Source organism: Macrobrachium rosenbergii, chromosome 21, assembly GCF_040412425.1.
Source record: "Macrobrachium rosenbergii isolate ZJJX-2024 chromosome 21, ASM4041242v1, whole genome shotgun sequence".
Lineage (NCBI taxonomy): Eukaryota > Metazoa > Arthropoda > Malacostraca > Decapoda > Palaemonidae > Macrobrachium > Macrobrachium rosenbergii.
Genome location: NC_089761.1, coordinates 26,468,144 through 26,493,143, shown reverse-complemented (window position 1 = coordinate 26,493,143; position 25,000 = coordinate 26,468,144). Strand labels below are relative to the sequence as shown.

Here is a 25,000-nt window from a genome sequence, read left to right as displayed (position 1 = left end):
TAAGGAAGAACGAATGTGGAGGTAGTTATATGTATATATAATATATATATATATATATATTTATTTATTTATTTATATATATAAATATATATAAAAATTTATATATATATATATATATATATATATATATATATATATATATATCTAGGTAGGTAGAGCAATTTGGAGTTATAAATACACACACACACACACACACACACACACACACACACACATATATATATATATATATATATATATATATATATATATATATATATATATATATATATATATATATATATATATATATATATATATATATATATATCTCGGCGAATAGAGCGAATTCGGAGGTGGGGAAAAGGGATTTCTGGCAACACCCGTTCGCCAAGAACCTGATAAACGACGGCGATTATTCACCGGAACTTGGCGTTCTCTCTCTCTCTCTCTCTCTCTCTCTCTCTCTCTCTCTCTCTCTCTCTGGGCCGGGTTGCAGAATATAATGCCCCGGTTGAAGTATTAATGACGAAAGATCATAATCAGGACGACAGAGCCGGGACAAATTACGGTCATAATTCACCTTTTTGGTTAGGGTGTTGGGGGGGAGAACGGGGCCGAGCAGGAGGAGGAGGAGGAGGAGGAGGAGGAGGAAGAGGAGAGGAGGAGGAGGAGGAGGAGGAAGAGGAGGAGGAGAGAGAAGGAAGAAGGAGGTAAGGAGTAGGGAGAACGAGAAAGAGATAGTGAGAGAAACGAGGGAAGTAGGAGGGGGAATTGTTTATGAACAGAGGGAAGGGGGGCAGAGCAGAAGGAGGAGGAGGAGGAAGAAGGTTAGGGGTAAGGGGAACGAGAAGGAGACACAAAGAGAAACGAGCGAAGTAGGAGGGGGGAATTGTTTGCGAATATAGGGAAGGAGGACAGAGCAGGAGGAGGAGGAGGAGGAGGAGGAGGAGGAGGAGGAGGAGGAGGAGGAGGAGGAGGAGGAAGTAAGGAGACAGTGAGAAAAACGAGGAAGTAGGAGGGAGAATTGTTTGTGAACAGAGGGAAGAGAAGAAGAGCAAAAGGGAATAGGAGGAGGAGGAGGAGGAGGAGGAGGAGGAGGAGGAGGAGGAGGAGGAGGAGGAGGAGGAGGGAGGAGGAGGAGGAGGAACGAGAAGGAGACAGAGAAAAACGGGGGAAGTAGGAAGGGGAATTATTTGTGCAGAGAGGGATAGGGCTCATGAGCGGGAAGAGGGAAGGGGAGAGAGAGGGGAAGAACAGAAGGGGAGAGAAGGAGAAGGAGGAGGAGGAGCAAGAAAGGGGAAGGAGGCAAGGAGTAGGGGAAACAAGAAGGAGACAGGGGTAGAAACGAAGGAAGTGCAAAGGGGAATTATTTGTGCAGAGAGGGATAGGACTCACGAGAGAGAGAGAGAGAGAGAGAGAGAGAGAGAGAGAGAGAGAGAGAAGAGAGAGAGAGAAGGTGTGTCTCACTCCCTAGGCACAGAAGGAACAACAGTACACGGGTAATGTACACCGGTAATTTACCCATCTCTCACATTCAATGGTCCTTGTCATTTATACCTTCCGTGAAAAATGATCTCGGAGGTTCGATGACGCATGCGCTCTCCGCGATAAAACGAGGAGTTATTGAGGTTGTTATTTGCTGGTGGAGAGAATGACAAGCAATGACTAATGGGGGAAATTAGGGGTTGTGGGGGGGAATGTAATAGATGATGTATGAAATGATTTCTTTTCTTTTCCTTTTCTTTTTTTTTTTGCAGTCGACGTTCGGGGTACAATAGATAGATAAGCAGGCAGTACTGTGCTTGCATGCATGCGACTCAGGGTTAGAAATGTGATCTAATGATTACATGGTTTTGTTGCTGTTTCATGCATTGTGTAATCGTCATTTTTTTCTTATTTTCTTGATTTATTAACCAGAGAAAGAAGGCAATGTTTCTTTTCCTTAACTGATGATGAACACCTTCGCTCGTTGGAGAGAGAGAGAGAGAGAGAGAGAGAGAGAGAGAGAGAATCTGCAACATATGGGGTGGGGTCTCCGTCACCGAGGACATTTAGCCATTTGTCAACGATGCCACATAATACTTCTTTTACTAACAGCAATTTTAGACGGTACTCAGTGGTGTCATTCAGTATTTCTGTCGTCTGTCGATCTCAAGCGTTGTGTGGATGTTGAAAAATACTAAAAAAAAAAAAAAAATACTACTACTACTACTATTAGTGGAACTACTTCTACAAGTAACAAAAGAAAATATCTACTTTTCAGGTCCGTTCACCAGTGTCTCGTCCGAAGATTCACGCCTTTAGAAAGTTTTGTTTCTCTTTTAAATTACTGAATAAAGTTTCACTAAACGTCGTTGAAGGGTCTACTCTGGTGATCGGGAACTGGGTTCAATAATAATAATAATAATAATAATAATAATAATAATAATAATAATAATAATAATAATGGAAAAAATGTTTTATTAAAAAAATTGACACTACGATATTGATGTAAAAATTACGTTAACAAATTATCTTGAAAAATTAATACATTTCTTATATATATATATATATATATATATATATATATATATATATATATATATATACATATATATACACATATATACACACACATATATATATACATATATACATACATACTGTATTATATATGTGTGTTTGTGTATACAAAACCTCACACCTTTCCTTGACCAAGTTTCTCTAAATCAGTTTTTAAATGTATAGAAATATAATGGCAATTATTATGTTTCTAATAAAATAAAACATTAAAAAATAAGCTTTTTCTTAATAATCTTTTAAAGGCATAACTCTGCATATATGGCCTCCGACGAAAACAAAATAAAAGAAAAACTCAAATCATCTGAGTACGAGAACTCATAAATTTATATATCTAACAGGAGTCTCACGAAAGCCTTATCGGTGATCCGCGCTTCTTACTTCTGCAAATACTTAATAATTTGACTTTTCCTGGACTGCCACTACAAACGCACTAAAACGGAAAAAAATGGAAAAAAAAACTCGAAATGATAAAAAACTCCGTAATTTTCAGTAAAATGTTGCCATAAATCATGACGTAATGTCAGATACGGACGATCTCTAAAGCATGGAATGTCCATTGGTCGTAATGATAACTCGTAATGGCGTGTACTTCCTGTCACTTTTTTCGTACAGCTAAAGCTTTATTATTGTTCAGCAAAGCCCGTCATTTTTAAACATATATTTAGTGTTCTTTTTAGCCTCTGACTGATATTGCTTTTTTTGTTATATCTGTCAGTATAGAGAATACTCTATAATTGAAATAATTCATTTTGTACTTTACGTGAATAGAATGTTCATCCTTTTCTGGGGTGATTTATTTCGTAATGACAATGATTTGAATACAGTTTGCGTTTATTGTATCTTACAGTGACGCGAAAAGTACAGAGATTTGTATTTTGTTGAGACTAACTTGACCCCTAAAGAGTAGTGAAGATTTAATAGAAGGATAATAAGGAGAACAGGAAATGAGAATTGATGTGAGATTTGACTGAAAATTACAAAAACAAGTAAAAAATGCGCCGAAGTTTCTACAGCGCAATCTAGTTTTCTGTACAGCGTATTTGAATCAAGGCCACCCAATATAGATCTTTCTTTCGGTGGTCTCGGTATAATGCTGTATGAGCCGCGGCCCACGAACTTTAATCACGGCCCGGTGGTGGCCTGTCGTATATCGTTGCCAGATGCACGATTATGGCTAACTTTAACCTTAAATAAAATTAAAACTACTGAGGCTAGAGGGCTGCAGTTTGGTATGTTTGATGATTGGAGGGTGGATGATCAACATACCAATTTGCAGCCCTCTAGCCTCAGTAGTTTTTCAGATCTGAGGGCGGACAGAAAAAGTGCGGACAGAATAAACTACGGACGGACGGACAAAGCCATCTCAATAGTTTTCTCTTACAGAAAACCAAAGAGTTGACTGGCGATGTCATTGGTAAAGAAGGGATGAGAAAATCTGACGTAAACGAAATCAGACGCAAAGAAATATTGTTGAGGTCAAAAATTCGAAGGCTTTAAGCTTATCTAGTCCAACAGAGGAGAATGAAAAGGAAGTAAGAGGAGGAAGGATGAAAAGCAGGAAGAAAGAAAGGAAGGACGGAAGGGAAAAAGAATGAAGGAAGAGCCGGCTAGATGAGGAGGAGGCTGTGGGTGGGGGAGGGGTTGGGGTTAAGAGCTGGCAAGGATGGGGTGGGGGAAATCCAGCAGAGGAGAATTAAGAGGAAGTAAGAGGAAGAAGGAAGAAAGGAAGAAAGGAAGCAGGAAGACCCAGCTAGATGAGAAGGAGACTGTGGGTGGGGGAGGGGCTGGGATGACAAGGAGCGGGTGGAGGAAATTCGGCTGAGGAGAATGAAGCTGAAATAAGAGGAACAAGAAAGGAAGGAAGAGAGGAAGGAAGGAAGGATAGAAGCAGGAAGAGCCGGCTAGAAGGGGAGGAGGCTGTGGGTGGCGGTTGGGATTTGAAGTTAGGAGGGTGGGGAGGTTCTGGCACCCGGCTGGATGAGGGGGGAGATTGTGGGAGGGGAGGGGAGGGGAGATAGGTGGCGCGGGGGGGAGAGCAGCGTCGGTCTCCGAAATGGGGTAGTAGGAAGATTTCAGCTATAAGTTTCGACACTAATATCCCGTCCAAAAAGGGCGTTCGGAATGGGCGCTGGAGTTGTGATTTAGAGCCGCGATGACCATTAGGCTGGCCCACTAAGTGTTGGTATAGCCTCCTTTGTTATGATCCCAGATCATAAATCCGGCGGAAGATAGCCAAAGTTTTCTCCGGTCGTGAAATGAAAGTGGTGACTTTTATAAGGTTTCGGGCCAGGTATGAAGGGATATAGTCCTAACTGACGGTCAGGCGTATGTGTGGTGTTTCTTGTTAGATTCTTTTGCTGGGGCTCTTTGGGGTATACGTATGTCATGTATGAATGCGATGTTGATGAAGTGTATTGCATTTACACACACACACACACCCATATATATATATATATATATATATATATATATATATATATATATATATATATAACTCTCGTCGTCAAGCGGTCATGACACTTGCTTTTCCATCGAGAGAGCCAAGGTCTCAATTTTCTAGTAAGGCTGAGTGGCTTTGGGCAAGGTCCGGTAAATGCCATTATTCTACCTTTTCTTTGACATGAACAATGCATTAGTTATGTGGAAGTTAGTCGACAGTGGTGGTTCGCATTAGAGTGCAGAAGGGTATGGGTCTAGCTGGCTTATCCCAAACCACTTGCTGAAAACCGGTTGGTAGCACCTCACACACACACACACACACACACACACACACACACACACACACACACACACATATATATATATATATATATATATATATATATATATATATATATATATATATATATATATATATACACACACATTAAAAAGGAGATAACTGAAATCACGATACTATGAGACTAACCAAATTAAACTTGATGATTAGGTTAACCTGCTATTAACCTACTCTTTTGCCACATAGTGCATTTCCTATGATTTTCCTGTAACCTAAATAAATATATTAGAACTTATTTTATACAAAAGTTTAGGCGCCTCCGAGAAAACGGTTGCTCTTTCCCTCCCCAATAGACCTAGGCCTAACCTTCTTTCGTCTTACTTGTTACATTATTTCTACTTAATGTGCAGGCAATGTTTAGATGGCTATCTAAGCGATCGGTGTGATATAGATAATTAAGAAAAAGGGCACTACAAACCGTAATGAGAAAAGAAACCGACTGACTGGCACAATATTATATAACATTTGACACCACTCGGCCAACATTTCAGCAACTCATGAAGATTCATTCGGCTACACTGTCTTGTCATTCGATTACCATCATTATCATTATTCCCAGTACTAAATTATCACTACTGTTATAACAAACCAGCAGGCAAATAATTGTTAAGAATGGTCTAAATGTATAATTTTTACCGTGTAAAAAGAGCTACATCTACTTATTTTGGAAGTCACGAACCTTGGTTTTCACTTACCTTGAAGTCCGCATCCTTCGGGACTTTGTAGATTGCAAACACGTCTTTTGGAAATACGAGTCCTAGGCCTATACTTGAAGGACACTGTAAGGAAAATGCCTAAAAACCGAAGGATTGCCTAAACTCCTGCACTTAGAAATACACGTATGTTGCCTATGAGATGGAGTCTTGTCTTTCCAATATGGCCGATTCCCTGAAAAGATACGTTAAAAAAACCGTCAGTCGGCATCACTGAAAAAAAAAAGTGTTCTGTAGTATCTTCATATTTCGTTACTATTCGATAAAACATTCTTAAACTAATATTTTTAGGTTAACTTACCTGTATTTTTTTTTATTACAGCTTCAAACTGAAAAGTTCAATAGGTGTTCAGTGGACCCAAGACGCAGCACATCCTCACCCTCTCGCTCGTGGGTGGGGTCTGCGGTCCCGGGATGACGGGGAGGGGTACCTCTGGTCATAGCAGTGACATCTTCAGTCCAGGCTGACTTTTAGCAACAACATCCATCATCGATCAGTTATGAAGTTATCAGTTATCAGACGCGTCTGATGTTGTACGTGTTTGAGATACGAATGACAATTCGATGTCAGCTGAGATACTTCGAGCGAGTGGGTCAATGTACCTGAATTCATTTGATAATTTCAGCTGATGATTAACTCCCGGATATATCGATGAAATGTTTCTTTCTCAAAAGGACATATGTAAATGTCATGAATTCGTATTAACGCCGAAAACCATAATGATATAATTGATCCAGTTTTATGTTGGGATATTAGCTCTTATGTGTATTACCGTTTCAGAATTCATGGGATTTACAGATGTCCTTTTAAAAAGACACATTTCATCATCATATGAAATTATTAAATGAATTCAGGTACACTGCCTCATGAGCACGAAATATCTTAGCCGACGTCGATTGACTGATTTATAGATTTTAGGCATACATGCCAAGCGCTGGGGCAACTAAGGCCATTCAGCGCTGAAACGGAAACTGACAGCGAAAAGGTTTGAAAGGTGTAACAGGAGGAAAACCCTAGCAGTTGCACTATGAATCAATAATTGTTAGGAGAGGGTAGACAGTACGATGGAAGAAAGACAATATGAACGGAGTTACAGCAAAAGGAATGAAAGAGGTAGCAGCTAGGGGCGAAGGAATGCTGCAAAGAACCTAGTAATGCCTACATTGAACCGCATGAGGTGCACTGACGGCACTAACCCCCTGGGGGTTAGTCGACGTCGAACTGTCATTCGTACTTCAAAGTTAAGTATATAAACACGTACATCTGGTAACTGACAACTTCATAACTGATCGGTGCTGAATGTTGTTGCTGTGTCAGACTGGACTTTTTTTTTCATCTCTTATAAAAATAACAATATCTATATATACAATATTATATAATCAGCCAACAGTATTAACAACTAATACAAAGTTAAGCAAGTCATTTGGTAAATTTTGTGATCATATTTCCACATACAAGAAAGTTAATGATATTTTAGAGCTACAGTTATGTACAAAAATCATCCAAACCAACGTTAACACAATAAACTAACAATATAGACAAAAATAATTCTCATCGTAACTGTGATTACATTATTGTCAAAACACAGTCCACTAATAGTAGTTCAAATCAAGGATGGAGATCACATTTCCATCTTAACCAGTCACATACCTAATTATCCTGATACAGTTCATATTATACACAATTCAAAATAAAGACCGACACCAACCATCAGAATATTTTTTACACCAAACGTTGCCATTCCAACCTTCTCACCTCAACCAGAATTGTATTTAAAATCTCAGTTACTAGTAAAACAAAGTAAAACACCGCAGTAACTGTAATTTATTAGATTAGAAAGCATATAAACATATTTTGCTGGAAAAAAATTACGAAAATTACTCCCATTCTTCTTTTTATTAACCGTTTATCACGGTTCCAATTCCATATGATACACTCAGTGGTCTCATTCTGATTTTAAAAAACAAGGACGCAAGTACAGAAGAGTTTGAAAATCACTATCCAACGGTTGTAAATAATTACAGAAACAGAGACGCAAGAAATTAAGGATGTAAAAATATTCGTAACTCACTTCTACAGTAATCCGACTGGACTTCAAATGTCTCCAGACCCTTCGCCGGCCTCCCGCCCTCTCCCCCAACCCCCCAACCCCAGTATCCACCCACCAGCGAGGGGAAGAGGGTGTGCTACGTCCGGGCTCCGATGATGTCCCTATTAAACACTTTGATTTTGAAGTGCAGTTACAGCGAATAAAAAAAAATAAAGGTAAGTTCAGCTGAAGTATTAGTCTGTTGATGGATTAGTGAATTGTAAGGAAATGTGAAGTAGCTACAGAACATTTTTTAATCTGAGTTTGTGAGGCATAGTAATTTGGACTTTCAGAAATGCCGCCTGACTTTTCTTTTAACGGATCTTTTCAGGGAATCGGCCATTTTTAGAGAAGGGAGACAAGACTCCATATCATAGACGGTATATAAAAGTGTATTTAAAGTGTCCAAGAGTTTGGGCGATCCGTCGGGTTATAAGGAAACTGCCCTTCGGTATAGGTCTAGCACTGGTATATCTCCTGAGACGTGATTGCTATCTGCAGAATCCCGAAGGTTGTGGACCTGAAGGTAAGAAAAACGTCATAAGTAGATTTAGCCATGTGTACACGAGGAATATATGTAAAGTATGAACGTTAATTAACAATTATTGGGGTATTTGTTTGTTGTAACAGTAACGACAATTTAATGCTATGAATGATGAGGGAATGATGGTAATCGAAGGACAATGACACAAGTGTAGGTCTAATGAATCCTAATGAAGTGCTGAAGCGTAGGCCTAGTTTTGTCAAATGAGATGCAGTACTGTATACCAGTCAGTCTTTGTCCTTTTTTCATAACAGTCTGTATGGTGTTTTCCTTAATTATTTGTATAACAGATTTCTTTAATTAACATACCCTGCACCTTAAGTAGAAATAATGTCTTGTAAGATGAAAGTGGGTTAAGCCTAGGTCTATGGCGTTTGGGAAGGTGAAGAGCAATGGTTTTCACTTGACACTTCAGCTTTTGTCATAAGCGATAGCTGTCGATATATAAGTTTACATATATGTATTTTAATAAAAAAAAAAAAAACATTATTGGAAATGTAGTTGTGGCAAAAAATAAGGCTAAGAAGCTAGCCTGTCATCGAGTTGAGCATGGCTAGTCTCAAGTTTTCAGTTATCCTTATATTTCAGTCCCAGAAAACGTTTTTTTCTTGTTTCCTCCTTTACTTCATCTTACAAATCTTCACTCGATACTGCGGAAGCTTAATAGTCAGGGGAATGTCCTTTCTGGTTAGTGTTATATTAAATAAATAGCAATTATAAAAAAAAAGATAATGGGGTAGCGAACTCATGTTGATCATTTCTGGATTAAAGATCATTTTCAAATGTTATTGAACTGAATTGACTGATATCTAAAGCTGAACTGTTTAGCTTAAAACAATACTTCATAATAAGGTTATAATGCTTCATCTATAGGTTATAAGAGAAATAAACAGCTGTACACTGGCTGATTTTCAGCTTTCATGAAACTGAAATGAAACACGTCAGGAGCTGAACCTTTTAGTTTAAAACAATTCTTGGTGCTGCTATGGGATACCTACCATCCATTTTCTACATTTGACCCCTCAGGGGCTAGTTCCCTAGTACTAAACACGGCGAAACAGTGTAGGCAAGTCACTGTTTCGCCATGTTTAGTACTAGCCCTTGGAGGATCAAATAGATTTGTATATAGTTTGAGGAAGTAATTGCCATAGGCCTTAATTGGGTTGTTTTGTAGATAGCATCCTAATTTTTGGTAGGTCGCGAATAGCTCGGTAGATATCATACAATAGTAGCACCCAATACTTCATATATAGATTATAATGCTTCATATGCTTCATATATAGGTTATGATGAGAAATAATTACAGGTGTACTAACACCCATGCCGACGTTTTGAGTGGGTGGAACCAAGCTCGTGGCATGACTGTTTCCCATCATGCACTTTTCCCGCCAACATATGGGAGTCCTCTTTCAGTTGTACATTCTGTGAAGCGCATTTTGAGACTCGTTACGTATTTATCGAACATGAATATCTGGAGGGGGTTTAAGCTTTTGTGCACCTTATAATGTGATTGCAAGGTTACAGTATATGCTATCGGCTTATACTTTGCTTTGCTGAGACCATGACCCACCCTCTCTTTCTGGCTGTGACTACTGCTGAAGAGTATCGACAAACACTCTTAGCAATGATTCTGTCACAGAAATATCCAATGGAAATATGAGTCATGAGAACAATCATGAGATCCTTATGCAGAAGAATTCACAAACTGTGATGTATGAGTAGATCAATGTAAAGTGCTGTGGCTTCGCGAAATACGTACAAAGAGTCAATCCATAAGAGAATGGAATTGCTCGCTGTTCCCATGACGGTTGTTAAAAGGGGGAGGGATGGCAAACCCACGCCACTCATGCGGGTGTGACACGTAAGGCTACTATTAAGAAATTTGAACGGCAGGTGGATTGAAAATCCAAAATGTAGTTGGGATAAAAAAAATCCTACTAATATTATATGAAACTTTTCTCACTTTTAAATCCTCATTATCTTAAAGCTTCTGCGTTGATGATTTATACCTAATTTATCACTGGTATTAAATGTTAACATTTACATATAAAATTTAGAGCCATCGTAATTATCAAGTTGTAATTTCCATTATTTTCAAACATATTACTGTTATTCGTATCTTTGATGGTAATCTTTGCGTTGGATGCTGCTGAACTATAATTAAAACCAGCTTTAGTATATATTTAGTACCAACTTCCATTGCTGCTGACGTCAGTTAATTTTTGTTTTTTTAATATTGTTATTATTGTCATCGTCCGTAATGTCAGTATAATAGCAAAGTTTCATATTTTTCTACGTAAGATTGTGACCTACTGTATGAGTGACTCTCGGTCAACGCAGGTGCATTTTTCAAAAGATACCCGTAAACCCACCAAGGTACCTTATCAGAGAAAATTGTCATCATCACGGTGCGTCGGACTACGAGCGTTCTTTCAACTGTCTGTTCAGGCGTAAACCATCAAATGCATTATCAAGACACCAGATAGTGGGGATGTTAACTCATGAAAACTATGATGACGTCATTCCATTCTTCTCTAACAATAATGTCAAGAAATTCGCAATAATTCCTATTTTTTTCACACTCACAAACGCTGCAAACGAAGCATGAAATTACTCTTAGCCAAGGTAGGAAACGAGTTTCTACGGCGAACAAGGGAGGTTCTTCTATAAAAAGGAAATATAATATAAGAAAATATAAGAAAAATTTCTTTGTGCACGAAATCCGGAAAGAAAACAAACCACCACCCAAATTTCGGACGGGAATGAAAGGAAAGCCTCTAAACGCGGATAGCGTGCCGTGGAAATATCCGATGCGATTCAAGGAGGAGAAGACGTCCATTATCTGATTATCCACAGTTATTACTATTCGTAACTGTTAAGAGAGGGAGTTGAAGGGTATTGTTTACCCGATGCAACGCCGAGACTCCTTTATTAGCCATTGTTTTCTTTTAAGCGAGACATTAATGAATTTCAGAGCCTCTGGCCTTCCATTCGTTTTGTTTATTCGCCGAGGGTAATGGCAGCTATATTCTTCCTGCCATTACAGTGAAAATAGTAATAAATGTGCCCATAAAGAGACCAATGGCGTCTGCAAAACAAGCAGGAGATTCTCGGCCAAGTGCGGGAGGGAGCGTTGGGTGAGGGAGGGGGAGGAAGCAAGCTGAGGGAAAGGGGGTGGTAGGATGGGCAAGGGGAATCAGGGACAGGGGAGGGGGAGGAACAGTTCGAGAAGAATACGTCTGCATGTCAGAAGGTAATAAAGTGTTACACCGACATGGGTGTGTATAACCATTTAAACCGCGTCATAACAGGGACTATGTGTATATTTAACAATTTACTACCTCTTTTAGGCACCAAATTGCAGCCGTAATTGGGCCTAATGTGCCTTTATGAAGCATAGTTCCTGGCGTACTCTGTTGGCTCCCGATTCTGCACGTCAACTCCCTCCGAAAACGATCCCCCTTCTCCCTCCCCTCCCTCACATCCTCCCCCCCTCTTTTGCAAAAGAAGAAGTTGAAAACAAAAAGATGTGCCCTCTCTTCCCCCTTCCCTCGTTTACTTCACTGTTTCTTTAAAGACGAAAATCGGCTTTGGACTCGTAAGCACGTAGCCTTTAAAGCTAAGGCATATTGAATCCCTGCATAACGGTATGACGATTTTGCGAATGCCGTGCACGTAAGCACGTAAATCCCCCCTTGGAAACATTACGTTTTGGCTCTTAGTTTCAGACAGAGAATAGCACTGCCTTACTCCGACATATATACACACCCGTGTAGAACATGACGGAACAGCGATACCGAACGTAACTCTCGGTAATGTTTGTTATTGTAGCCGAGCATTCTATCTGATTTATGACGTCACTGGCATGTATAAGACTGTCTTTACGTCCCCCAAAAGAATTATTATATCTACAATGGCCATGTTAGAGATTAGAACTCCGCCTTGAGCTTGCAATTTGCCTTTAGGTAACTGGTGGTTGGTACGAGAGCGCCAGAAATGACATGCCTCATTACAGAGGCGGATTCAGGAATTTATTTTGCGAATTCGGCTTCAGTTCAGTTCAGCAGACACTCTGGGAGAGATTTCGAGACAGCGGACATCCTCTCGGGGGGAGTGATTACCTTCAAATGGCTGTTGATAACGTTTTGTCATGGGCTACATAACAAATCATTTCCAAGTTGTCTGAAAATCGAGTCAATTTGGACCGTCAAATAAAAGAGGGGTCTGGTTTTCAAAGACGTGTTGCTTGGGAGCTCGGTAAAACGCGAAATGAAAGTAGCGAGGTACGACACGTAACGCCAAAGAAAAAGATAAAAAATTGATGTACCACTTATATTTTATCGTTTTAGCTAAAAGCTTAGCGATTACACACCGTATTCTTGAGCGAAGTGTTCTTAAGAAGAATATCTTAAATGACAGGAAACGCCTTGGTTGCACGTTCATTATGGAAACGTAGTCTCTCATTTTAGCTGATAACATCCAGGGACTTTCTTTTGTAATTGTCTCACATTGCGTTTTTGTAACGTATTTGATGTAACGGCATTCTGTGTTGTTATTATGTACACCGGGACTTACAACCTTCCCTTTGCCAAGAGTCACGCCTCTCTCCCAGCTCTTTAACTTTTAACTTTATTCACGTTATTGTTTCCTTTTGTGCCACCTATGCCTAGATAAGGACATTGTGCTGCTCGTTGCAGCAGCGGCAACTGCATATCAAGAAAATGAAAAGAGGGGAACGGAAAAAGCTTGAATAATTACCATAATTTCCCATAGCCGTGGCCAGCGAGCCTGAAGTCGGGTGCACTGTTGACCCTTATTTTGTCAGGACACGATAATGACACCTTTAGACTCGTTGGCCGCAACTACATTTGTTACACGTTTATAAAAGTTTGTGAAAAAAATTCTCCGTTTTTTCATAAGCAGATGTAATTAAAATGTATAAAAATACGAAAAAATGAATTCCGTTTTGTAATGGGTATGGAATATAAAGAAGTTGACAAAGGTAATAAGATACAACAAAAGGAAAACCTAATGTAACTGATAAGTTCCGAAGGAGGACAAGTGTCGTCAGTGCACTTCACGCGCGGTACATTGTAGGCATTACTTGAGGTTCTTTGCAGCGTCCCTTCGGGTCCTAGCTGCAACCCATTTCATTCCTTTTACTGTACCTCCGTTCATATTCTTTTTCTTCCACAACACTTTATAAACTTCCAACAATTGTTTCATAGTGCATCTGCGAGCTTTTCCTCCTGTTACACCTTTGTAACCTTTCTCTCAAATTTCCTTTCAGCGTTGAATGACCTCATAGGTCCCAGCGCTTGGCCTTCGGCCTAAATTGTATATTCTGATCTATTCTATTCTAGCTGATACAGAGACGATTACCTTTTTAATTTGGTACGTAACAATTTAAGCGACAGTTAAAGAACAAACAAATCGGGGAAAATAAATATGGATGTATTATAATAGGTACTGAAAAGGAGAAAGTTGGCACACGTACATGAAAAGAGATTGCCGAACGAAAGAGGCGTGGACAACACCGAACGCCAGCAGCTTGGGACAGCCCGAGTTGAAGAATGCGTTCGATTTAGTGCCGGATTGTAAATGAGGCGCAATTTATTAGTCGAAGCGAGAGATATACTGCGAAATTACTCAAGCAGATATCGTTGCCATCCTCTTAATAATTCATAGTGCTAATCATTCTTCTGAAAGGGGAGAATGCTTATTCTCTCTCTCTCTCTCTCTCTCTCTCTCTCTCTCTCTCTCTCTCTTTGCTGTGAAATTGTCATCGCTTCATCCCTGTCGTAGAAGGTGATACATTAAATATTATTCCCACTTCATTTTAAAAACTGCTAGGAAAGGGTTTTTATTTATACTGATTTCATTTATCTCCTATTTTAGATGCTCTATGAAGCGTCATTTGACTTTTATTTTAGCCAATCTGTTAAGTGTATTGCCTCTTTTATTTTAGGCGTTCCATGAAACTTGCAATGATCACTTCGCATTTATTTTTGGCGTTAAGTGACACTTAGCTCACTCCAGTTTTAGGTGTTGCGTAGAAGTTGTGTCACTTCATTCTTATTGTAGGCGGTGTTTAGATTGTATTCTGTACGGTGTATTGCTTCCCTCTCCTATTTTAGGCGTTCAATGAAACTTAGAGTGATCATTCTCTTTTATTTTAGCTCACTCTAGTTTTGGAAGGTGTTGCGTAAAAATTGTGTCACTTCAAGTGGTATTTAGATGGCTTTCTGTGAGGTGTGTCATCCCTTCTATTTTAGGCGTTTAGTGAAACCAACATTGATCATCCGCTTTTATTTTAGGTTCCCAAAGAAACTTTTAGCTCACTCCAGTTTTAGAAGGTGTTCCCTGAATGTTGTGTCACTTCACTCTTATTGTAGACTGCATTGGATCACTTCGCTTTTACTGCATAAAGTCGTCGTAACTATACAGTTTTGGTTTCAGTTACGTGGCACAGACAAATGTAGAGTTTCAGGTGTGGCAGCTGAAATTGAGCACCGCTGTCTAGGGTATCGACGACAATTTCTCTCAATAATGCAAAGCCTGTGGTCGATGCACTGACTGTGTATCCGTTGCGAGATTTTGTGTATTCTGTATTAGTCTGTAGTTCCTTCGGAAATGCATTTGTGTTGGATTTTGGAAATGGCTTCGATGGGTTTTACTCTCTTTTTTATTTACAGTTTTATTTATTTTTTTTTTTTTTATTGATTTAGCTCGGCTCTGCTGTTCATTTACTTTGCTTGCGAATATGTTCGTATCATTGTGGACTTTAATTTCCTCTTATGCATTTAATTCTGCTCACCTATTCATTTACTTTGCTTGCGAATACGTTCATATCATTGTGGATTGTAATTTCTTTTTTACAGTTATTTTTATTTATTTAATTCTACTCATCAGTTCATTGACTTTGCTTGCGAATATGTTCATATCATTGTAGACATTCTTCATCACGTTTTTACATTTCAACACCTGTGCTTCGTGTACATGCATTAACTGCGTTCGTTTGCTGCGATGTTGATTTATTCAAGTTTTTAGTTTTCTGTAAAAGAAAACTATTGTGCCGGCTTTGTCTGTCCGTCCGCACTTTATCTGTCCGCACTTTTTTCTGTCTGCACTTTTTCTGTCCGCCCTCAGATCTTAAAAACTACTGAGGCTAGAGGTCTGCAAATTGGTATGTTGATCATCAGCCCTCCAGTCGTCAAACATACCAAATTGCAGCCCTCTAGCCTCAGTAGTTTTGAACTTATTTAAGGTTAACGTTAACCATAATCGTGCTTCTGGCAACGATATAGGACGGGCCCCCACCGGGCCATGGTTAAAGTTTCGTGGGCCGCGGCTTATACAGCATTACACCGAGACCACCGAAAGATAGATCTATTTTCGGTGGGCTTGATTATAGGCTGTAGCGGCTGTACAGAAAACTCGATTGCGCCGAAGAATAACAGCTTGATATAAGATGTAAACAGAGTAATATAACCACGAGGAAGTGAAACAATGGAGTGTTTTCTGCTTTACTCGAAGGCATTTTCAAGCAGACTCACTTGTGACCATTTACTGATTATATATATGTATACACACACGCACACACACACACACGCACACACGCAGAATTAGAGATCGAATGATACTTGGTGTAAAATATTGTAAACAACAACCATTTACTCTAAACTGTAAATTTACATTTCATTATTAATTTTATGTCACATCAAAAATGCTGCTCTTTGCCTTCTTGTATCATACTTGTTAGTTAACTCCCATGCACTTATGCATGTCGTTATCTCTTTTTCAAACTGCTTGTTTGTAGTAACAGTAGCACATCCAATCCTTCAACAATGACGGCATCAGAAAAGACTTTATTTAACATCAAAAATGCCAAGTTCTTTTCATTCATGTATCTTACTTGGTGGTTAGCCCCCATGTATTTATGAATGTCATTATTTATTTGTGAAACTCTTTGTTTGTAGTAACAGTAGTATACCGAATCCTTCAACAATGACATCAGAAAAGAGGACCTTTACGTGCCGTTCAGAATCTTGGACCAAAGTATCTTATTTGTATGCTTGTATAGGGGCTAGTTGCGAGAAAGCTGGCGCTGGCTGGACGAAAGCAAGTCGAAACGTGGCGGGTATTGCGCGTAGGGTGTTGTTGATACCCATTAAAACATCAAAATTTGAAGACAGAAATTATTTATGTCAGCATGTAGGCCTGTTGTCTTTTGTTATTCCTATCTCTTTGGATAGGAATTTAAATTGTGATTTCCGTACCAGTGACTGACATTTGCGGTTATGACAGTAAATAGTCTTCAGGCCTGACGTACATGATTTTGCCAGGCGCACCGTCAATTTTATCGAGGTGCACTGCCAAATTTACTTCGAAGCGAAACCGCACAATAAAATAGAAGGCAATAATACGAGGAGTCATTTGTCGACACATGTAAATCTCTACTGAATCACTCGCAAATCCTACAGGTAAATGATCCATCTCTATCGTCACCATCAGTCGTTCATCGCTCAGAGACTAGACCAGATACCCGACAGCGTACCTTGACTCCGAAAGGTTGTACACAACGGGAGATGAAAGCAACCGACAATTACTCCCTGCGTTACGATAAATCAAGAAACGCTCTGTTCAGTTACGCGAAATACGAATAGCTAATCATATATCAGGGCGGAAAGCGACATCATTCACCGGCAGGTGAGATAAACCGCATAATCTATTTGTTTTTGGTGCCCGGAATGATATACATGCCTTCTGTAGTGATAATTAGTTGTGCGATTAAGCTCTTCGCGAGAGCAGAGTGCGTGCGTGTTTTTTTTTTTCCTATGCGATTATTAATTGGGGTAATTTAACTCTATAATTATTACAGATACTTCGCAATATGCTAGCTCTTTTTCGTTTGTGATTTTCGACCTCATTTGTCTGAACGAGATTTGGCGAAGGCCGGAAATTTCGTACGTTGAGCAACTGCTGTTGTTACAATATTATACTGTTAATATTTTTATTATAAGGAAAACTTACGGGAGAGAGATTAATATTCAAGAAAAATTCGTCATAACGTCACGCAAATGCGGATAAGTATAATGTGTGTTCATACACAAGCATACAAATGTATACACATATTATATATATATAGTATAATTATGTATAAATGAGTACATACTGTATCTATATATAAATACATATATATATAAACATTATATATATGTAAATATATATATATATATATATATATATATATATATATATATATATATATATATATATATATATATATATATATATATATATATCTGGAAAACATGGACGACATCTGGCATTAAGAGCCGTAAAGCGTGTAGCAGTGGATTGCCCGGAGAGACAATATGAGGTATTTCTCAACAGGAGCCGGTTTTCATCGCTCGATTTACATACATAATAACTACAATAAATCAGGGTAATACATCGGGTTCAAAAACAATCACGGAAGATATATTCGAGATTAACACAGCACTAACGTATGATTTCATGGTCGTCCCGGCATAAATCATCGGGTAGAGATACTCTTTACGGCTTAATCTATGCTGCTATGCACATATTTCCTCCCTTCCCACCCCCTTCCCCATCTCCCCTCCCCTCAGATAGAATGACGTCTTCTCATCCAGTGCATCAGCGATGTCTTATAAGCGTTTATTGCCGACCAACGTGACTCGACACTTGCCGAATACAAAAGTTAAATTGACTGCAGCAAAGCTGATACCGCCATATTTCAACACGAAGACTGCGGAATGTTTGTGATTTATTATGAAAATTAAAGGTGCGTTTTGATTCTTTCGCTCTATTTTTTTTTATTTGAAGGAACGCTCTAGTATTTGAAGGAACGCTCAAGTATGTGAAGGGACGCTCAAGTATTTGAAGGGACGCTCTAGTGTTTGAAGGAACGTTCTAGTATTTGAAGGGACGTTCTATTGTTTGAAGGCATGCTCTATTTGAAGGAATGATCTAGTGTTTGAAGGAATGCTTTAGCATTTGAAGGAATGCTCTAGTGTTTGAAGAATGCTCTATTGTTTGAAGGAACGCTCTAGTGTTTGAAGGGACGCTCAAGTATTTGAAGGGACGCTCAAGTATTTGAAGGGACGCTCAAGTATTTGAAGGAACGCCCAAGTATTTGAAGAGACGCTCAAGTATTTGAAGGGACGCTCTAGTGTTTGAAGGAACTTTCTAGTATTTGAAGGGACGCTCTATTGTTTGAAGGCATGCTCTATTTGAAGGAATGCTCTAGTGTTTGAAGGAATGCTTTAGCATTTGAAGGAATGCTCTAGTGTTTGAAGGAATGTTCTATTGTTTGAAGGAACGCTCTAGTGTTTGAAGGAATGCTCTGTTGTTTGAAGGAATGCTCTATTGTTTGAAGGAATGGTCTATTGTTTGAAGGAATGCTCTAGTGTTTGAAGTAATGCTCTAGTATTTGAAGGAACGCTCTAGTGTTTGAAGGAACGCTCTAGTATTTGAAGGAACGCTCTCTTGTTTGAAGGAATGCTCTAGTATTTGAAGGAATGCTCTAATACTTGAAGGAATGCTCTAATGCTGTTGTTATTACTGTAATTTATTTTTTGGAGGGGTAGTTCACCTGACGTAAACAAACCGGTGGACTGAGGCATCCTTGCAGTACAAATTATCAGGTTTCATTGATATTGTTCTTTTAAATGAGATGAATAGTCAGTGAATTTGGATAGAGGAAAAATTCAGGTTAGGAAAGAAAGGAAACGTTGACTAGAGGAGAAAGATTATATATATATATATATATATATATATATATATATATATATATATATATATATATATATATATATGTATGTATGTATATATATGTATACATACATATATATATATTTTTTAGTCAGATTAAGGGAATTAGAAAATTTCTTTTACGTTAGGCTGATGGAAATTTGTAAATCGTAAATTTTCTGTTTTGTAGTTAGTGAAAGGGGCAATTATGTGAGATATGTCATTGATTGTAGCCAGAATGAATTTTTTTTTTTAACTGAAATTCACAATTTTTGATATGGTAGACTAACACCATTTTTCCTTTCTGTATTTAGAATCCAAACGTCTTCTGGTTCATATACATAACTATTAAATATGTGATGAACTAATGTTGAGATATTTCTTTTTCTTGAGGGGTGGGTGTGGTTTTCCTCGCCACCGAAAAAAAAAATAAAAATAAACGGGTTTCCAACATACAGTAAACACTGCCATTATGTAGTCCATGCATTCACTGTAGTCACTTAAATCAAGCTCCTGTTTTGCGATGCGAGATGGGGCAATTTAGCCGTCATGGTGCATGCGAAGAAGCAGTAGGAACGCGATGCTTTGCAACGGAGCGTAATAGGCGGAACAATATGCTCGCGTCATTATCTTGCTCTTATCTCGGTAGAATAAGAAGAAGAAGGAAGATGTTACAGAAGGCTGCTTGCTTGCTTGCTTGCTTGCTGGTCTTGAGAGCCTTGCCTTTTGACGTGACGACGCAAGGTGTGTGGAAGGAAGGCTTTCTTTGCTTGTGTGCGTGTGTGTGTATGTGTGTGCGTGTGTATGTGTGTTTTGACGTTTAAACGGTTCTCTTTCCGCTTTTAGAGACTTGCACGCACAAACGACAATCACTGACACTCAGAGCGTCAGTGTTGAAGTGAAAAAGATGGCTTTTTCATTGTATGATTTTAAAACAGTGTTAAATATAATTTAGCTCAGATTTCTCTCCCGTTTAGTAAATTGCACGTGCATGCAATAATAAGTACATGCAAAAAGCGCAGGAACAAAGACTAAACAGGAAATTATAACCTACAGCGAATAGACAAGCAAATGTAGTCAACAAAAAGGCATGTCAACAAATAGATTCAGACGTTTCTGTATGATGTTCGTCGACATCATATATATTTTTAAAAAATAGGAAATATACACAAAATAAGCATAAGGCACTTTTGCAATGGCCATGAAAATCCCAAACAACACAGACCACGGATGGTGGGGAAGAATATCTTCATATATTCATCGTGATGAACCTCAGCCGTTATGCTACTAAGAAATGTCTTGTGAAAAACAAATTATAGAATTTATTATGCAAATATATTGCAAGATCGTTATTATAACAGTTAATACTAAGGTTAAAATAAGAAAAATTGCAACTTTATCTGAATAGAACTATACTATTAAGAAGTAAAATTTAAGATACATAATCTGTACAATTCTCTATGTCAGTATAGTGCAAAATCATTTTTGTAATATGTTAATATTAAGGACGTAGTAAGAAAAATTGTACCAATATCTAAATAAAATTGTGGCCAAAACACACTTTACAATACTCTTACTAATACTTAACTTTTTAAACTATTCCCCGCCATGGTTATCTAGCTAACTGCCCTCATTCTTCTTTCACCCATCTTACCTGTCAGCTAGAAAAAAAAAAAAAAAAATATGACGATGATAATGTTGAAAGTGTCATCCTTATTATGCAAGGGGTTGGAATCCTGGATTATCATGTTTCCCACGTAACAATACAAATCCATCTCTTGCAATACTCTTCAGAACATGAAGAGGAAACGCTGATGTTATGATTTCTCTACTGATAATAATTCACCTTAGGTGAACGGAACATTATAAAGCCCTGGGCTGGCCCATGTTTAATCTCAAAAGCCGAAACTCTGTTTCGATAACTTATTTGAAGCTTGGAAAAAATGAATGATATATTCTCAGAGGAATCTAGTCTGTTATGCAGATTATTTAGTCAAACAAAACAATATAAATCAAGGTCTTGTTCTTTGGTGTATATTATTCAGACGATATACATCGTGGTCTATATTCTTATTCAAACGCTATACATCGTGGCTTATATTCTTATTCAAACGATATACCGTATATCATGGTATGGTCTATATTCTTATTCAAACGCTATACCGTATATCATGGTATGGTCTATATTCTTATTCAAACGATATACATCACGGTCTATTTTCTTATTCAGACGATATACATCATGGTCTGTATTCGTATTCAAACGCTATACATCATGGTCTATATTCTTATTCAAACGCTATACATCGTGGCTTATATTCTTATTCAAACGATATACTGTACATCATGGTCCATATTCTTATTCAAACGCTATACATCATGGTCTATATTCTTATTCAAACGATATACACACGGTCTATATTCTTATTCGGACGATATACATTATGGTCTATATTCTTATTAAGGCTATACATTATGGGCTATATTCGTATTCAAACGATATACATCATGGTCTATATTCTTATTCAAACGCTATGCATCATGGTCTATACATCATGGTCTGTATTCTTATTCAAACGATATTTTATTTTGATTACATCATGGTCTACATTCTTCGTTCAAAGAAAAGTATATATATCACGGCCTACTTTTGTACCTTTGAGTATTAATTTCTTTACAAACAAGTTCATCAGTTTTATCAGATTTTTGCCTCGTTTGTAATTCTCAGTGAGACAACTCAGTACAGCGCCATAGTGTTTTTTTTTTTTTTTTTATCTTACTGATCGTTCATTTTAGATAGCGAAAACCCATAATTACCGTCTTATTATTTCGTTTTGTAAAAAAGCAAATAGTATCGAATTGAATTTATCCCTTGTTTGGATCAGCTGTTTCCTCTGTTCTTTATAGAATTTATGTTAATACGATTGTAAGTGGCTTTTTGTTTTCAACATTTTATATATATATATATATATATATATATATATATATATATATATATATATATATATATATTATTATATATATATATATATATATATATATATATATATATATATTATCTATATGTGCATATTATATTATATATACATACATACATACATAAATATTATATATATATATATATATATATATATATATATATATATATATATATATATATATATATATATATATATATATATATATATATATATATATGTATATATATATACATATATATATATATATATATATATATATATAATATATATATATATATATATATATATATATATATATATATATATATATATATATAAAGTTGCTATCAAATTCATTAACAAGGTAAGAAATAGCAGGAGTGCAAACAAAGGCGTCTTTTGTTGTTGAAAATGAAATTGCATGTAATATATAATGAAATTGATGTTGAAAATATCAGTTATATGAAATGTGAAAATTTTTGCTGCTTATACGACAACCGCGTTACCTTTTACAGGGATATCATCAATAATAACTAGTGTTGGTTGTAATATTTGACTGAAGTTGCTTCATAATCACAAATGTCTTTTTAATGCCATAGTTATTTTACACACGGTTGCACTCTCTCACTACCTTCCCCAAATTACATTTAATGAATTTCATGTGTCGGTATCCTGGATTACAATAAAAAGTGGAGTCCCCTTCAGTGCGATATCACTTTTAATATTAAAGTCCATCTGTCATTCTTGATGGTATTATGGCTACCTTGTCTACACCCCTCGCGGTTGAAAGGAAATGATGATGTTAAATTTTGAGTGACAGTGATTCTATTTTTTCCCCTAATTCTTAACACTGACACGGCTTCTCAGTTATATTCATATGCCTTAATTTTCAGTTTGACCACAAACTCCTGCTCCGCCATTGTAACTCGAGGGCAATGACTCCTTCACCGTAACGATAAAAGGAGGGTGAACATTAAGAATGCTGTATATCTAACACTTCAAACAGTGTCTGCAGATTCGAAGTCCTTCAGTGCAACTTGGAGTATACCGGTTTTCTGGCTGCCTCGTGCAGCCTAAAGGAAATTGTATTTCTAGCTCTTCACGTTAACCAGGTGGTCGAAAATATGATTTAAATCATTTCTATTCAGAGTAGACAGTACTTGTCGCAGTAAGTTTTGCGAGCGAAGAATAATGGTATTTTGTCATAGTTTAATGTCCGTTTTTTTTTTTTTTTTTATTTATTCATCGTTCGACCGCTCTTACCTGAAGTCTTAACCGAGTCATTCGGGCAGTCAGTTAGTAAGGCCCTCACTCAATTACGCCAGTGACACCCAAGTCACGTTAGCCATCTGGGTTATCAATCATTCGGTGGCCGGATCAGTCAGTCAGTTAAGCCTGTCCCGAAATATTAAAAATGCAGCACCAAAGTTGACACTTCCTGAGGAATAATTCGTGATCTCGAGAAATACTTTTTCACGCAACCAGAATTCAATTACGCTCGATTAACTCCGGTATTTCTAATCCTTTCTTTGAAAGCTTGAATTTCAAGTCAGTGGCCCCATGTGGGGTTGTTCCATATGAATAGGGCACATCTGAATAATATGGTTTTAACTCTGTCTCCATCAGAATGTAAATAAAAACATTCTGCTTCAGGAACACTTGAGTAAAGTTAAATAAGGGTATTAAAGACTGGCTATATTTTCTGAAGCGTCTAATAGTTACAACCGGGCTTTATTTCCTGAATCGTCTAATAGCTACAGCCAGGCTTCATTTTCTGAATCGTCTAATAGCTACAACCAGGCTTATTTTCTGAATCGTCTAATAGCTACAACCAGGCTTTATTTTCTGAATCGTCTAATAGCTACAACCAGGCTTTATTTTCAGAAACGTCTAATAGCTACAACCAGGCTTTATTTTCTGAATCGTCTAATAGCTACAACCAGGCTTTATTTTCAGAAACGTCTAATAGCTACAACCAGGCTTTATTTTCTGAATCGCCTAATAGCTATAACCAGGCTTATTTTCTGAATCGTCTAATAGTTACAACCAGGCTTTATTTTCTGAATCGTCTAATAGCTACAACCAGGCTTTGTTTTCTGAGTCTTTTAATAGCCACAACCAGGCTTCATTTTCTGAATCGTCTAATAGCTACAACCATAATCTTAACATAAACACGTTTTTAGGACCCATCTCCAAAGGAATAACAATGTTAAACGTACCAGCCAAATACGTTCCAGACACACTCACACCGAAGTATGTATTGTGAACACCCTTGTATCTCCACGTTATGATATTTCCCGTGTCTGGAGGGCGAATGGGAACATAAATAACCTATTCAATTCAGACGAAAGGCATTCATCAGGGAGGTCCAATTTATTCTTTCTTACAAATCTCCGACGAAATACGACCTTCATTATCATCAATATGTTACTTGAATGGAGCGCCCGACCGGAACCTAATCTCTTTCTATTGAAGGAAATAGATGTAGGAAGCTGCAGTGCATATCCTTCTTGTCTCCCTTCCAGGGAAGAAAGGGTTATAGGGAGATGATGATGATGATGGTGAGGGGGAGGAGCAGGAGAATGAGGAGGGAA

The 25,000-nt window shown here is 37.7% G+C and overlaps 1 protein-coding gene and 1 long non-coding RNA gene across 2 annotated transcripts in view; one reads left to right on the top strand and one right to left on the bottom strand.

Annotated features, from left to right (window-relative positions):
- LOC136849573 (uncharacterized) overlaps positions 1-6,208 on the bottom strand; it is a 91,832-nt gene extending 85,624 nt beyond the window's left edge. Inside the window, exon 1 of the long non-coding RNA XR_010856314.1 lies at positions 6,019-6,208. This is a non-coding gene — a long non-coding RNA (uncharacterized lncRNA). The remainder of the gene's footprint in view (positions 1-6,018) is intronic.
- Positions 6,209-7,209: 1,001 nt separating this feature from the next.
- Positions 7,210-25,000, top strand: part of LOC136849414 (uncharacterized) — a 346,346-nt gene continuing 328,555 nt past the window's right edge. The window contains exons 1-3 of the mRNA XM_067122765.1: positions 7,210-7,267; positions 8,117-8,302; positions 8,458-8,652. Coding sequence (XP_066978866.1) covers positions 7,210-7,267; positions 8,117-8,302; positions 8,458-8,652 — 439 coding nt within the window. The remainder of the gene's footprint in view (positions 7,268-8,116; positions 8,303-8,457; positions 8,653-25,000) is intronic.